General features: G+C 31.3%; 1 protein-coding gene across 1 annotated transcript; it reads right to left on the bottom strand.

The window, feature by feature from the left end:
- Nucleotides 1–801: 801 nt before the first annotated feature.
- LOC114196280 (mini-chromosome maintenance complex-binding protein) lies at nt 802–5,360 on the bottom strand. The gene is made up of 14 exons (XM_028086876.1): nt 5,101–5,360; nt 4,877–4,990; nt 4,642–4,749; nt 4,375–4,494; nt 4,044–4,088; nt 3,521–3,640; nt 3,233–3,385; nt 2,964–3,038; nt 2,726–2,839; nt 2,354–2,556; nt 2,136–2,271; nt 1,748–1,975; nt 1,295–1,362; nt 802–1,219 (listed from the first exon to the last, which is right to left on the bottom strand). The coding sequence occupies exons 1-14, from the start codon at nt 5,266–5,268 to the stop codon at nt 1,105–1,107; spliced, it is 1,767 nt and encodes a 588-aa protein (XP_027942677.1). The 5' UTR covers nt 5,269–5,360; the 3' UTR covers nt 802–1,104.
- Nucleotides 5,361–16,839: the final 11,479 nt, after the last annotated feature.

Below are 16,839 nucleotides of genomic sequence, written 5' to 3'. Positions count from 1 at the left end.
ATATAATGTTTTCTATTAAGAACGTAAATCTAACCCAATTTAATTATAATTATTAAGGCTATTAATAAGTTATAATATTATTTATAAATAACTATTAATGCTACTAATAAGTTATAATATTATTTATAACAAAATTGTACTTTAATTTAAGCTCATTGTTTACTCTCTTTTCCCTAATCCCAACCTTATATAAAGATATAACATTGTTATTAATCGTCATTACATGATTAGTATATTTACTTACATCAATCAACGAACAAAATATGTATCATTTTGAAATACGTATGGTAAAATTGGTAAAATTTAAAACTTAATTATAAATTTGATAAATTAAAAGTTTTTAAAAAAATCACAAAATTAAAATTTTAATAAGAAAAATTACACATTCAATGATAAAATGTCATCAGATAGTTACATAAATTCAATGATAAAATGTCATCAGGTAGCTAGAAATTATGCATGCTTTTGAAATTGAAATTTAAGTTGAATGACAATTTTGGAAGATGTACAAGATTAGTGGTAGAATATCTAACTGGGCCACTTTTAAATTTTCTTGAATAGATGTTGGGAAATAGTAATTATAGTTTTAACATACTAGCGCTTTAATTATCAAAAACAATTTGTAAACCCTGGGTTTTTTGGACTATCAAAGCATTTAACTCAGCCCACTTGAAGAAAACAGAAAACAATGGGAGCAGCAAGTTGCAAACAAGGGATCATTAAGGGTTGCCCGTCGCAGAAGGTCGCCGTCATCAAGAATGCTTCTATGCACATTGTCAAGGGTAAGTGTAATGGAGTGAATTGCTACGCTTTCTAATAAACACATTTTAATTAAAAGTCCTTAATTCCTTTCCATACCTCTATGCGTAGGTAACAGAATAACGCCGTGGTCACTTGGATCTAAAGACAAGATATTCAAGACATGTCCTTAGATTGCAGAACTTACAGGACCCAGTATTACTGTGTAGTACTATTAAGCAACCATACGACAATTCTGGTAATCACAAAACCAACAGCCACACCTTCTAATAAATCATCTAACTGTGTTTCACTGAATCTACATAAATTAAGACTCATGTTAAACCTTGTACAATCCATTGTGTTTCATTGTAGCCTCTGTCTTCGCAACCTCTCTAATTCCTTCACCATCTGCCAATGCTCTAGTGACAGGCTGGTCTCACCATAGCTCAATGACATGAGACGCCCCATTGTTAACAATCTGTCGGACAAAGAAAAAAAACGGCGTCAAAGGATACTATCAATACATCTAGAATAGTCATAGTCACTCGCTAACCTGCTTAAATCTTGGGGACCCAAGCTCCTGTCTTCTTGTCTTGCTGCAACTAAATCCCTTTCTACCTCCTGAAAACAAAAATGACCTAAGGTTCCGTTGTGCATTCCCGTCATAACATTTAATTATTTTAAGCAAAAGATGGGGTTTGCAGCAGATAACAATGAAGGACCTAAAGAAATTAGTAAAGAAATTAGTAAAGAGAAACTACTAATAATAATGTCCACATTAAGACTGCCCCTGGTATGTATTCTCGTAAATATCGGTAGCGAGTTAAATATATTTATTGTTTGATGTGGAAAATGACAGAATCAGCCCAAAATGACTTTTGCCTAGCTTTGAAATTTGTTAGCTGCAGAGAATGCTATGTAAAGGATAACGTCTAAATGAATTATTCAACTAGTTTGAGCCAGAAGAGCACTTGATCGTGATTACTGGTGCCAAAGTCACAAATACCTTCTGCATTTCTTGTTCAATAGAGTGCGGTAGCTGTCTAACAGTGGCGAGATACCACCTCCAAGCTTCCAAAACTTCCGCAGTAACAGCTTCGGGGCAACTGCTTGAAGAAGGATGGAAAGGTACAATTACATCAGCTGGCAAGATATTTGATTTTCCCTCCGACAAAATTAGCAGCTGGGTATCAGTTTTCATATCCATTTTATAGTACTTGAAATCATATTCCACCTGAAATACATAAGAATCATGCAAATTTTAACCGTAACTCAAAAATTAACTGTAAACAATCAACTGTAAATAGATAGTGTTTCTATATATTAGAAGGTTGGTTCATGTAACACTTCGTGAGCGTGTAAGATAAGCAAGCTAGACAACCAAATGCAACTACCTGTTGCAACTCCATTAAATTTTTTAGCAGCCTGCAATTCTCTACCCCTACAGAGTTGAGAGTTCCAGCGTCTAGTTTGGTCTCATCAACAATCAAGTGTGAACCTTCAGCTAGTTGCAAGACACCAGTTTCCAGTCTGGAGAATTAACGCAAAGATGTAAATATATTTGTGCGCTGGTAAGAGGTCCATGTTCAGAAGGATTATAAAATCTGATTACCTGTTAGTATCATAATTCTTTTTTGGCGCAAGTGAAACAGTGTTCAAGTATTCAACTGTAAGGGGTATGCAAAATGTAAATGGCAGGAGGTTCTTCAGAACAAGGGTTAATTGCTTTCCAAAAACAGAGACGGCTTCTTTTTTAAAGCAAGTAAGATTTAATGAGAGTTTCCCCACCGCAAGATCATTATCTCTAGCATGCACCTGTTCAATAACAATCTGCATATAAATACTCTAAAGAATGGAAGGTTGGGGAATTAGGAAGCACGGAATGAACAGTACGAGCAAGATGGGAAATAGGCAATACGAACAATATAACAAGAATATTGATAGTGCATGAACTAAAGAAACTGATCTTTTAAGAACTGCATACCTTGGATAGAAGATGTAGCAACATGAAATGAGAAGTGACATCATCATTGCCAAGAATAGCCGTGAGATGTCTTAGCAATGCTTCCCTGATTCCTTTGACCAAGTCGGGCTTTGGCTGTGAGATCAAACACGTGCATAGCAAGGCGTTGTCAAGTAGAATGATCCAACTCAAGATGATAAACAGAACTACCAATCTTGTGAGAAGAATAAACTTCATTTAGGTTGATAAAATAGTTTACCTCCACAGTAGGGTTATTCTGTAGGAAGTCTCGAATCCCTAGTTTCCTGTGAATAAAACAATGAAGTCGTGGCACCTGTAGAGAGAAGGAAAATACAAATTTTAAAACCAGATGCTGAGTCGTCACAGACATGAAACACATGCATTTATAATTTGTGGTTATTCCCAAGAGAGCAGCATAGCCTCCTATTATAGTCCATTGAGCAAGTGGTCATTAAGGAGGGCTTCAAATGGACGCCAAAATCCTCAGATAAATATCAATGTGCATACCTGATTAGGTGGGAAATGGCGCAAAGGATCTTCAGAAAATCCATTTGATAAATCACTATCTTCATTGTCCTCCTGAAGCTCTGGAGATGTCAGGATACCCACAAACTCAAAAATATCATTCAGTTTCATTTCGGACTCTGGAGAATCATAAACCTGACATAATACAGAGGAAAATGAGGAATCAAGTTTGTTAAAATCCCAAAAAAAATAGAAACAACTATAAATCATCTTAAATATCAATGAAATGTATCCCATACGAAATTAAAAGTACAAGAGATAAACTTTTACCTTTACAAGACATGGAGGTGAATTGCTACCAATGTCATACCCCGAACGTGTAGCAGAGCTGGCAATATCAGTTGCAGCTCCCGAGGAATGAGGAGCAGTGGAAGAGTCTTCACCTTCTCTCTGCAATACAAGAATAATTCTCCGAAAAATCATAATAGAGATATGCAAGGAGAAACAGCAACTAGATCTTCCAGTAAACACACATTCACGTGATAAATTGAAAAAATACAACTGCACCTATGTATCCGTGTAACTTATCAACTTCTCATGACCTCATATTTTGTCATCTAAATAGGATACTGACTAATTGTATGTCAGCTTCACTCAGATTTGGATCACATATATCTTGGTTTGAATTTAATTGAAATTGAAAATAAACTTAAAAGCAAACCACAATGAAACAACCCCAATCAACTGCATTTTGACAAGCTACTTCAAACCAAATATTGATAAAGCCAGCAATTGGATGGTGAGCAAAATTCATTAACACAAAAAGGCAGGGTCGTATGAAAGTTTAGTGTACCATTCTTTTGGTATTGGGAGAATCTTGAACCTCGTCACAAGAGACCTGTTAAAATACAGAGCAGTTAGAAAAAATAAAAAAACGCATTACCCTGTATCAAGCATTCCAAAATTAATAAAAAAAAAACAAATATCTTCCGAAGTATAACAGTTACCTAGAAGCTTAAATAAAACAACCAACTCGACATTCAAAATCAATTACCATTCGGAACTAAACGACCAAACTATACAAATGCAGGACACTAAATATTTGAGGGTTCACACACTCTTGGAATGATAATTTAATGCAAGCAATAAACCAATAAAGGCAGTAACTCAAAGTCAGAAATTACAGGCGCATCGGAAGACTCTTCATCTCTCCTCCGCTTTTCTCTACTGTCCGACATCCAATCCATAGATAGATTGCCAAATTCTTCAGCAGAAACTTCAGTCCATGGACTCAGACCCGGAACCTAAGTAAATAAACAAAATTAATCCTTCAAAATTCTACTGTTTAAGCAGATCATCAATCGTTTGTATAACAAAAAATTAATATGGGAAAATTGAACGCTGTGAGAAAACAAACAGAGAACACGGTAAACCGGAAACGAACATCTTACCGGGACACAATAAAGCAGTCTACGTTCCCAGATTCTCGTATCCGCCGAAGAACAAATAGGATATTGCGAAACATCCATAAACTTGTTTGTCCTCCACACCGAACCATCCTTCAATAATCATCCACCCAAAACGAAATATTACACTTTCCACTAAATTAAACCTGACCCTTGAGGTAAACTATTCCTCAAATATATCCCATATATTAAATAACGAGAGAAAGAAATAAAAGAAAACCTTATAAGCGCCAACATAAAATTCATTCCCGGGCATGTCTTGTATCATTCCTCGATACCGTACAAGAGTATGGGGCCTCAAAAATCTGATGGAGGTAGGCGTGAGAAGGGGAACCTGTTTAGTTAATTAATCGAAAATTGAGAATTAATATAACTGCATAGTCAAAAAATAGGGTTCCGTTGTTCTTGTATTTGAAGATAAGAGTGTCGGGTTTAAGATTGAACCTGAGAGATTCCGGACTGGTCGAAGAGGAAGCGGCGGAAGAGGGGTAGAGCGCCCCAGTCGCGGCCTTCGAAGGAGGACGGATCGGTACCGGAGGCTATGGCGGTGTCGAAGGTGGATCTGACGGCGCCCAGAGGGTTGGACAGAAAATCGTACTGTGGGCCCACCATGACTGAGTCGTGACTCGTGGATGCTCACTCGCGCGCAAACTAACACTCTGCAACGATGGATGGATGGAATTGAAATGAGGAACGGTTGGGACTCTATGAACCACTTTATATCGTCCTTTCCCGCCAAATCTTCTTCGGCCGTTCCTTCCCGCCAATTTTATATTCCATTTTTTTATTTATTCAATAATATGAAAAATCTTCTCTCTTTTTTTTTTATTAGTAAGTAATATACTTCTCCAATTGTAATAATCAATGAGTTTGGTCGTTGACTAGTAATTGTTACGAGACCCTCATTCACTATTCCTTCACTTACGAGACTCTCTTTTTTTCTATTAGTAAGTAATATTTTCATTTTTTTCTCTTTTACTCTTCATAATATTCTCAATTTTATTTATTTCATGTTTCATTTCTTTCGAGATTTGATTGCATCTTATAATAGTTTAACATTTTTACTTTATAAGATTTTCTATTTGAGGGGAGAATTTCTTATGTGTAGATGTTAAATTATAATAAATTTATGATTAATTATTCTTAAGTTTAGTTGTAAATCTAAGTATTAATTTTGATTACAGATATATTTAATACGAATCTTTCATCAATTAATATTTTGCTTATTAAATATATTAATGTATAAACTTATTTGTGGTCTTTATGTATATTAGTGTTTTAGTGACATTTAATATATTTTTTAATTAAAAATTTATTTTAAGGTTAAATATGTTTTTAGTCTTTAAATTATATTACAAAATTGGATTTTGTTCTTATCCAAAATTTTAATACAGTTTCTATTTGTAGGCCGAGGAGGGAACACTTCGACCAAAACATCGACATTGTTTCACATGTCATCATGCATCCGTAGTAGCATACTCACCTTAAGTTATAATTCATATTAGATAAAAGAGGATTAAAAATAATTAATCATACAGAAAAATCCTAAAAACATAATAAGTCTACGTATTCTAGGCCTATAAAACTCAAGATCCATGCAAATACTATAAATAGTTATTGGGCACAAAGTATCTGAGTAGATTCATCTATAATAATATATGAACTAGTTACACCTCTTTTGTATCTACATTGCCTTTTTTCTGCTTTGCCCTTTATAATACCAAAATATCCTAGTTTTGTGCTAAAATATCCTATAATAACTTGACAGTTATTTTGTTGACCGTTTATCTATTATGTATTTAATAATGTTTTGATGCATATTGGTATTTAGTTCCAAGCTCCTATACATTATGGTTAACAAGGTATACCATCTTCAATCTTTTTAAATTTTCTATATTGTTATTTCATAATAACTTTTTGTTTCTTGTTGTAATAAATTTGTCTAATAGTCAAAATTTGTGCGTTGAATTTCAATATGAATAGAAAATAATGATTGGTGGATACTTTCATGATTAACTTTCATGTACCAGATATGTTTTCCATTTAATACATATTTTATTGGAAAAAATTTCAAACACTAAGATATATAAAAGTTCCAATAAAAAAACATAACTATGAAACATAAACTAAAGTTACATTTCATTATGTTCCCATTTTTTGAATTTGAATTTAATGGATGAAAATATTTTTAAATATTGAAGAATACGGTTTTACTTGACAAAACAAATAATATAAATTAATTATATAATATTATTTTATTATTTTTAAAATAATAAAAAAAGAAACATAAGTTATCAAAAATCAACACTAGAACAATAAAAAATAAATAAAAACTAAATGTTGTAGACAAATGAGGAAGAATTATAATAGAGCAAACACAAAATGAATTATCTAGAAAAAAAAACTTATAAAAAGAAAGAAGAATTAACATCATTCCAATGACAAATATTGTTTGAAGGATGAGATTGACATACATTCGACACATGACTTACTCGATAAATAATGCAAGTAGTATACAAATTTCATATATCATAACAAATATTGTGCTCATATGCACATGTTTTGTGTTAAGCTTAGATAGGCATTTCAAGAGGAATCTACATGTTTTAGCCTTGGATAACAAAGAAAGTAGTACTCATCACAAAAGGAGTACTGAGTGATCTTTTGCAACAAGAGGGATCTAGATGAGTTTATTTAGGAATTATATTTTAATCATTTTGCATATTAGAAATGTTGTTTGGTTGGTGCACTTATGTGTTGCAATTATTGTCTTTATTTCTTTGTTTATGTTTTTTAAGTTTCTATGTTCATTTTTCTCTTTATTCTATGTTTATGTTTTTCCATTTTCAATTCCCAAATATTTTCTTGTAAGAAGTTCATTGGGCTAACTTGTTTGTTGGAGTATCTTTTGTATTTTTGTGAGTAAGAGTTATTTATCAAAAGGAAGAAGAATACGCAAGGAGACATAAGGTATTGGTTCAACAAGTGCCCCCCAAAAAAGAGTTTGTTTTTCTTTTTTTTCTTTTTGCTTTGAACTTATTGTTTTTGTTGATAATCAGAGTGTGACCTGGTTGGTCTCACAAATATTATACATTTGGTCGTATGACTTTGAGTGAGTTTTGCATGACTTTGAGTGAGTTTTGCATGACTTTGAAGAGAACCGTTTCTCATAAGTTGATTTTGAAATATATTGTGTTGTGATGTTGTGAAAACTTATGCTTGTGGTTGTTCTCATGTTTGTATACCGAGAGTGTTATTATTGTTTATACTAAGATTATCAATCATGGCAAATTGTATGACAACCTTTGGAAACCAAACTGAGCGATATTTTATGGTTGAGTGTTAACACTTTTTGACATACAATTAACTTTGCTTTATTTTCATTGTTAGTTATTCTTCATATGCACGTTTACATATAAACAAGGCCCTTTTTCTTTCCTTCCTTGCACCATAAACACAAAATAACCAATTGTGTTTTCAAAGATTGTAACCCTTGTGCAACTCTTTGAGCATTTACATAATTATTTTTCATCTTTGAACCATTGAGCTTTATTGAAAATGATTGACAAGCTCACCTTAAGTGGAGAGAGCAAACATATCATGGTCTTTAGTGTGATATAAGTGTGGAGGAAGTTATCAAAAGAGGGAAGCATGAGCAATAATTTTGAATTGGTTGTGGTTGATACGGTGTAGTATTATAAATTTGCCATTTATAAAAGAAAAAGAAAAGAGAAAAAGAATAACAATATGGAAATATTGTGGCTATAATGTGGTGATTATTGTGTTATAGTTTTCAGATAAAAAAGAGTAGAATGTTTAAGATTGTGATGTCATAATTCACCAAATAAAATCATTGTTGTTGTTTGCATGTTTTGAAAACTCTTGACTCTTAAAATGAAAAGGCAAAAGTCAAATTGTGTGCAATTAATGGCATAAGAGAGATAACAAACACCCCAGTACATTAGAGTGCTTGAGTGAAACATTTTTTTCTAGTGAGAATTTGTTCTTTTGGTTGATGAATGAAAACATTTTTGTCATGGTTGTTAGTCACTTATAAAGCATGTGTATTCATTCTCATAATATTTGCATTATGAGTGTCATAGTTAAGGAATTGGAAGGTTACACATATGCTCATTGAACTGGATTTGAAAAGAAATCATTCATGAATGTTATCTTAATTGTATGTGTAGACTTGCTTTTTAGTTGTTTGACCATTGTTGAGTAGGTGTCTTTTTTAGCCAAGTTATAAGTTAGAACTTGATTATTATTTAGAGGATTATAAATTATCTGATTCAGATGGAAAATTTGACATATTAGTTTGGTGAAAGGCTAATATGTTATAACATCCGATCATGCAAATGATTAAAAAGCTTTTCTAGCAATTCCTAACTCAATGGTTTCTTTTTGAGAAGTATTGATGGTCAGTTTCTCACTCCAAATCACAATATATTACACTTTAGAGACATTGATGTGTGCTCAAGATTGGTTATGGACTTACATATAAGATAATTAAATTAGTACTCCAAATTATGTATTAACATTCATTCAAATTATTTGTCACATTGACTAAATTGATTTTCCTTTTTACGTTATTCAAAATTGAAAATGGACAAAATAAAACTTAATACAATATTAGAAAAAACAAATTGATAATGACGATAGTAATTTTCTTTTTAAAGTGGCCAAAAACTCTTTTTTTTTCTTTTGTATCCATTCTTCTTCTAACATTAAATTTCAAATTAATAAATGCAAGATGATATACTATTCTTTATTCAATTATCATACAAGAATGGAGTTCAAAAAGAGAAAAACAAACAGGAACAAGAATAGGCCATTTTTCTTTCACTTAATATTTTTATTAATAATTTTATTTTATATATTACTATCTTTATTCAATTAATTATTAGTCTTTTGTTATTTTTTATTTAAATTTTTTATTCTTTTTTATTGTTAAAACACATAAAAACTAAGACTAAAAACACTCAACACTCAAGTCCCCTATTCTTTCCTACAACGTCTTCCTCAACCAAACCTTAATCCTTCTACCATGACTTTCCAACAACCCCCACGGCCACTAGCAATGATTTTGGCCACCGTCGAAGGCCTTTGTTGCTGATGATGACAACACCTTCAATATAGAAGCAAATCGCGATTTCCCTGTCGAGACCACGAAGGCGAGCCACTATCTAGTATGAACCATGATCCCTCCGCTTCACTCCAGCCACCATCAACCGCCAAAGACGATTCCAGTCACCTTCGAGGGCCTTTGTTAGTGACCATGGGAGCACCATCAAGACAGAAACAAATCACGACTCTCCCCTTCAAAGCCGTGAAGGTGAGCCATGGTGTGGTATGAACCATGACCCCTCCGCTTCACTCCAACTATCGTCAACCACCAACTATAATTCTCTGATTATGTCCTTTTTTGGTGCCCTCCCAAACATCTCGCTCTAATGGATCGAAATTGGAAACCCTAGTTTGAGGGACGAAGTGAAAATCACATACTATATAGCTTAATAGTCATACTATGTGTTTTTCACATTGAATGATTATCATACAAAAACATGTATGAAAAGTCACGACATTAATTTAAGTTTTGTCATTACAACCACCCCTGAGCATGTCATCAATAAACACCAAAAGTATTACCAGTGCTTATGTTTGTTTATGCCATGTTGTCCAAAACAGTAATCAAAATGAATCACTCCATTGAAATCACTATGTTTTGCAAAAAAAATAATGCATGATTAAAGCAATGTATTTTGTCCTACATGAATGCGTAAAACACTACAAATAATTTTTCATTATAAGTTATAACTTAAACTTTTTTAAATATAATATAATTGAAACTAAACATCACATACCTTTGTATCACCGTGCTTATGACCATTGCAATCACTAACGTCACTATAATCACTCATTATCCAATGCAACTAAACTATGCATTTGAATGGCCTAAATGAAATTTATGACACCAAAAATGCTCGAAGGAAAAATGACATCTATATCGTTTCACATGTACATCATTGACCACATAATGGAAAAAACAGTTTACTCAAACAATAAATATCACACATGGTCAACATACAAATAACATGGATATGTATTGTGAAATTTTTATACCATGGATCGACACTTATTGACTAAAGTTTTGCCACACACATCTCTTCATAAGTTACCAAATAAGTCGAGCAATAAAAGTAATCCCTGCTGAATTTGGTAAATTTAACTCACAACCATATGAAAAGTGTGAAAATTATATCATGGGTTCGCACTTATAAAGTATTAACAATCTAAATAAGTCATAGTCAACTTTAAATAAGACGAATATGTAATGTTTAAATACTATAACATGGGTTCACAATAAAAAACTCCTACTTAACCACATATTTCAATTACTATTTACTCATTAAGTAAATCAATGAATATCATCTCGACTCTGCAACCATATTAATCTCTTATAAAAAAACCTATTTAAAATACTGATGAACACCATTGACAACTACAAGCAAAACAACAATAAAAAAGACGACTTCAAGCACATGACAATTCGTAAAATTATCACAAACAACAACAACCAAATACCACTCTTACAATACCAAACATAAAATTCCCTAACAGATACATAAATACCAACGACGACTTCAACCAAATAAATCCACCATTAGTAGCCCATTTCAAAACAAACCATTAAATAAATATCCCAATTACAAATATAGCATCACATTTCAGTTAGATTTTAGGTTTTCAAAAGTTACATCCACTATCGCATGCACTGGGTATAAGAAGCTTTGGAGAAAAAGGATTCCAAGATGAACACGACTTTCCATAACAAAGCCTTCTACAACACCAACAAAAATCAAGCTTTTGTGCAAATACAACATGAGTTCGTAGTTACCAAATCCAATTTAAGCACATTCTTTCATTTCCACTTTCATCAATAATGCAAAGAATGAATAAAATCATTGCACAACCATCACAAAAATCAACTTTAACACACCATAACAATATCAACAACCAGGACAAAAAACAAAAAATCTCATAAAAACCACAACAATCACAAATTAACAAAGCAAATCATTCAACCAATATCACTCTTGTCCTACGAACGACACAAAAATAATGACGAAAAAAAAAACTCAATTCAAATAAGACATAATTCATAAAAACAGGGGTTTTGCACTTTCTGCATAGGACAAGTTAAAGGAATGGAATAAGGCAGTTGAACAACGAAGCTTTCCACAAAATCGCTTTTGTTTGAACTTTTTTGGAAGAAGAGAAATGAAGTTCAAACTACAAAGCTTTCCACAACAACCGCTTTTATTCGAACATTTTTTGGTTTCAAACCATTTCCTTAGGCAATGTTTAGTTTCATTAAAAATTAAATAAAAAAAAAAGCACTATCACGTTGTAAAATAAGTTGTCATGTTTTATATGTCAGCATATCATTTTCCTTAAATTAATTATGTACACTAGGACGCATATGTTTCTAGTCGTATTAAATAACATTGTTTAAAAACCAAACCAGAATAGTAGCCCATATAGGTTTTGTAGATAAATTCTTTGTCTCATATTCTCTCACTTTCATTCATCTTTAAGATAAATACAAAAGGCCTTCATTTAGTACTTTGGTATTTCTTTTCCTTTAGCTACACAATTTTTTTTCTCTCTCAATCTTTCGATTAGTTTACTCAGATTTTAAAGGTAATTTCTTTCAAACATCGATTTTACATCTCACCTTTTGCACGCAGTTTTATCCTATTGCATAATAGTCTTGTTGCTTTGGTAGTTCTTTGTAGGGTTTTAAAGTGTTCATTTTCATCTTGTGTTGTATTTTCTTTTACCTTTTAGGGCCTGCAATTTTTTTTAGGATTTTACTTATATTATTTATGTTTATAAATAATTTATTAATTTTTTTAAATATGTACAATGTAGTAAAAAGGTTTAGAAAATTGATTTAACTATTATTTAAAAAATGTTTAATTATTTTTTAATAAAATAAAACTATTCAAATATTTATTTTATCAGGTAAATAAAGAATTTTTTATATTTATAATAATATATAAAGAGATATCTCTTTTGTGTCCACATTTCGTTATTCCAGTTTTGTGTTTAATTATTATCGTTCACCATTATTCTAAAAACTTCTTTTTGATATAAAATAAAAATAATAATAGAGAGAAGAAGTAAAGGAAGAATAAAGAATGAGAGTATGGAAAACGACTTTTCTGTGTATCTTATTACTGATACGAAGAGTCATATTTATAGATACAACATTGTAACCCATAAATGATACAAATGAAATAGTTAATACAAAATATTTACAAAAATATTAATGAATCACATTAGTACCAATCATATCAATTATATGAGTAACTATATCAAATCAATGGACTACCATTAATTCATAACAATAATATTATACATGGGCTTTTTTCCTACGCCTCCAAGATTTTTTTTTTTTGCATCCCAAAAAAATTTAAAATCCTAAAAATACCCTTTGACCCATCAATGATACAAATGATACAAATCAAATAATGAATACAAAATATTTACATAAAAAGTAATGAATCATATAAGTATCAATCATATCAATCATATGAGTAAATGTATCAAATCAAATCAATGGGCAATCATTAATTCATAACACTTCCCATTAATAAAAGAATGTGCCTCGTTAAAACTTTATTATGAAAAATCCTTTGAGATAAAAACTTAGTGAAGGAAAAAGAGTACAACATTTTGTACTCTTTAATACAATATTGTTCACCACATGTTCTATTTCTATCCCTCATGTAAACTTACATCATTAAGATGACGAAGTCCAAAGTGTGAATCATTTGCTCAAAATTTCTTCTTAACAAAGACTTTATAAATAGACCTACCGAATTTTCACATGAATGAATCTTTTGGATATCTATATCATCATTTCAATTAAATAATACACTATTGTCTTCATATGTGGTTGTTAATTCCATCTTTTTTGGGGATAGCCACAAGTTTCTTAACCATGTTGAATTATAGACCTTAACCAAACACATTCACAATTTACCTCATGTAATTACAAAAATTTTGTATGATTAGACGATGTTGCTATTGTGGTTTGTTTCATAGACCGTCATGAAATCATTGTGCTACCACACGTGAACAAATATTCTATTTGTGATCAACCATTGTGGCATTGTGAGAATATGATAAATAACATGCATATGCATAATCAATTAGATCTTATTTTGAATCATTCAGATAGAATAAGTTCATATTCACAGTACCCTTGAGGTAACAAAGTATATGTTTTACTCTAATTCAATGTCTTATTGTAGGTGAAAGAACTATATCTTGCTCATAAATTTACATCAAATGTTGTATCAGGTCGAGTATAATTAACAAGATACATTAGTGTTCCTATAACACTAAGATATGATACTTCAAGACTAAGAAGTTCTTCATCTTTTTCTTGAGGTCTAAAAAGAGGCTTTATCAACATCTAATGAACTTACCACCATTGAAATGCATAATGGATATGATTTATTCATATAGAACCTTTTAAACACTCTCATTATATAAGCTTCTTGATGTACCAAAAATCTTTTGTTTAAATACTCAATTTATAATCCCAAACAAAACGTTGTCCTTCCAAGATCCTACATCTCAAATTCTTTTTTTAAACAATCAATTGCATTTGTGAGCTCATTAGGAGTTCCAACGATGTTTATGTCGTATACATAAACAACAATTATGGAAAATTCATTTTCGGATCTTTTCATATTAATATAAGGATAAATAGGGTCATTTTTATACCATTCTTTTAACAAGTACTCAATAAGACGGATATACTACACACATCCTGATTGCTTTAATCAATAAAAGGGCTTGTTCAATTTTATTGAATAACCCTCTTTAAAATTTGTTTTGTTGGGAAAATTAAACCCTCTAGGGATTTTCATATAGGTTGTAACATCATTCATTAGATGTAAATGCAGACCTTGTTGTGCAACTAGGATAATCAAATATTGCAAGACCCTATAATGAATATGTCTTTTCACAAAAAATACTAGGTTTTTGTGAAAAACATTAGGCAACCAACCATGTTTTGTATCTAACAATTTCATCATTCTTATTTTGTTTTTTCGCAAAAATTCATATGTACACAACGGGTTTCACACCTTCAGGTGTGCGAACTTAGATCCAAAAACCTTTTGTTTAGCAAGCAAATATAATTATGCTTCTTTGCATATTTTCATTTTGGCCAATCATTTCTTTGTCGACAATCTTCAATGATCATTGGTTATTGATCTTCATTGTCATTCATAACATTCATCGTTATATTATATGTAAAAGTTTCGTCAATGTTGACTTCATTTTTGTTCCATATTATATTATTCATGACATGATTTATTGAGGTATCATCATTTTCAACAATTTTAAGTACCTGAGGTTCTTCCGGAACCGAATCATTAATTATGTCAAATGAATCTTTATGGATTTTTACTTTTTCGATTAGGTCATATTCCATTTTAGCTCCCTTCTACATTCAAGAGTTTTTATCTATATAACCAATAGGCCTACCACGCTTCAAGCGTGTCTTTGGAACTAATAGGCTTACCACGCTTTAGGCGTGTTATGAATTAATATCAATTATCTTTGGAGTATTAACAACTGATATTAGTTACCCTTTTTCTGTTAATAAAACATAAGGTAATTGATTGACTAATTTTGTAAATGAATTATTCTTTGAACTTCTAGTTCACATTATTTTGTACGAGGATCAAGACAAGATAATGATAATTCATTCCAACTAATATCTTTTTCCAATTGTTTTTTTCTCCTCCTAATGTTGGAAAAACTTATTCATCAAAGTGAAAGTCGAAAAGTTGAACTATAAATAAGTCTCCTATTGGTAGTTCAAGGTATTTTATTATTGAGGGAGAATCATATCCAACATATATTTTCAATTGTCTCTGAGGACCCATCATAATCCCTTTTGGTGGGGAAATTGGAACATATACACCACACCCAAAAATTCTTACATGAGAATATTAGATCACTAACCAAAAACTAATTGTATAATAGAATATTTGTGATAATTTATTGGCTTGATGCGAATCAATAATGCAACATGCAAATTTGCATATCCCTAAGTAGCCATTGGAAGATTAGCTCTGCAAGTCTATTTTGAGTATGAACATGTACTACTAAATGCTCAACTTCAATTCCAATTGATATACAATACTCATGAAAATCATGAGATATAATTTCACCAGTATTATCAAACTGTACTAATAACTTTGCAAATACTTGATTGTGAGTAGATAATAAATAAATATGTGACAATCTAGTTGATGCATCAATTAAAACCATGAAATATCTAAATGATCAACATGATAGATGTATTAGACCACGAATATCACCCTGTATTTATTCTGAAAATGGGATTGACTCATTTTTAATTTTTCTGGTAATGGTTTTAATATCAACTTTCCTTTGTGAACATAGAGTAAATGAGAACTCATTGGTCCGAAGAAGATTTTTTTTCCTTTTTGACTCTTAAGTGGATGTCCACATGAGTTTTCAACTATTTTTCGCATCATGATATATCTAGGATGACCCAACCGATCACGCCAAATAAGAAATTCAATTATATTTGTAAGCTTCTGGCTTACAATAGCATGTGTCTCAATTGCATTGATATATGTGCAATACAAGCCATAAGGGAAGGCTGATAATTTCTCCAATGCACATTTTTTATTCGACTCAATTCGAGTGATAGAAAGATATTCAATATCTCCTTCATTGTTTGTCTTAATATGATATCCATTTAGACGAATATCCTTAACACTTAATAAGTTTCTATAATACTTAGGAGAATAAAATGCATTTTTAATATGCAATTTTGTACCTCTTGGTAGAAGTACATTATCTCTTCTATAACCTTCAATTATATTTGTAGTACTAGAAATAATATTAACATTGACTTCTTACATTACCAAACAAGAGAAAACTTTAACACTCTTAAGAATTGTATGAGTTGTTACACTATCAATAAGACACATATCCTCATCATTGGTGTTGGTATCAACATTCACTCTACATATAAACATAAATATCAATATAAGAAATCATTTTTTTAACACTCTCATTATCAATGAGGTGATCAATGATTTCATTTGGTTTAACAAAGAA

Source organism: Vigna unguiculata, chromosome 9 (assembly GCF_004118075.2).
Source record: "Vigna unguiculata cultivar IT97K-499-35 chromosome 9, ASM411807v1, whole genome shotgun sequence".
Classification (NCBI taxonomy): Eukaryota; Viridiplantae; Streptophyta; class Magnoliopsida; order Fabales; family Fabaceae; genus Vigna; species Vigna unguiculata.
Note: the sequence above shows the minus strand (reverse complement) of the source record. Positions and strands in the feature narration are given on the sequence as shown.

Excerpts from the sequence above, each read along its gene's own strand:
- LOC114196280 (XM_028086876.1), bottom strand. The coding sequence starts at position 5,268 with ATGGTGGGCCCACAGTACGATTTTCTGTCCAACCCTCTGGGCGCCGTC. Across the intron at positions 4,750-4,876 it reads TTTATGTTGGCGCTTATAAG|GATGGTTCGGTGTGGAGGAC; the intron begins GTTTTCTTTTAT and ends TGATTATTGAAG. Across the intron at positions 4,495-4,641 it reads GACTGCTTTATTGTGTCCCG|GTTCCGGGTCTGAGTCCATG; the intron begins GTAAGATGTTCG and ends TTATTTACTTAG.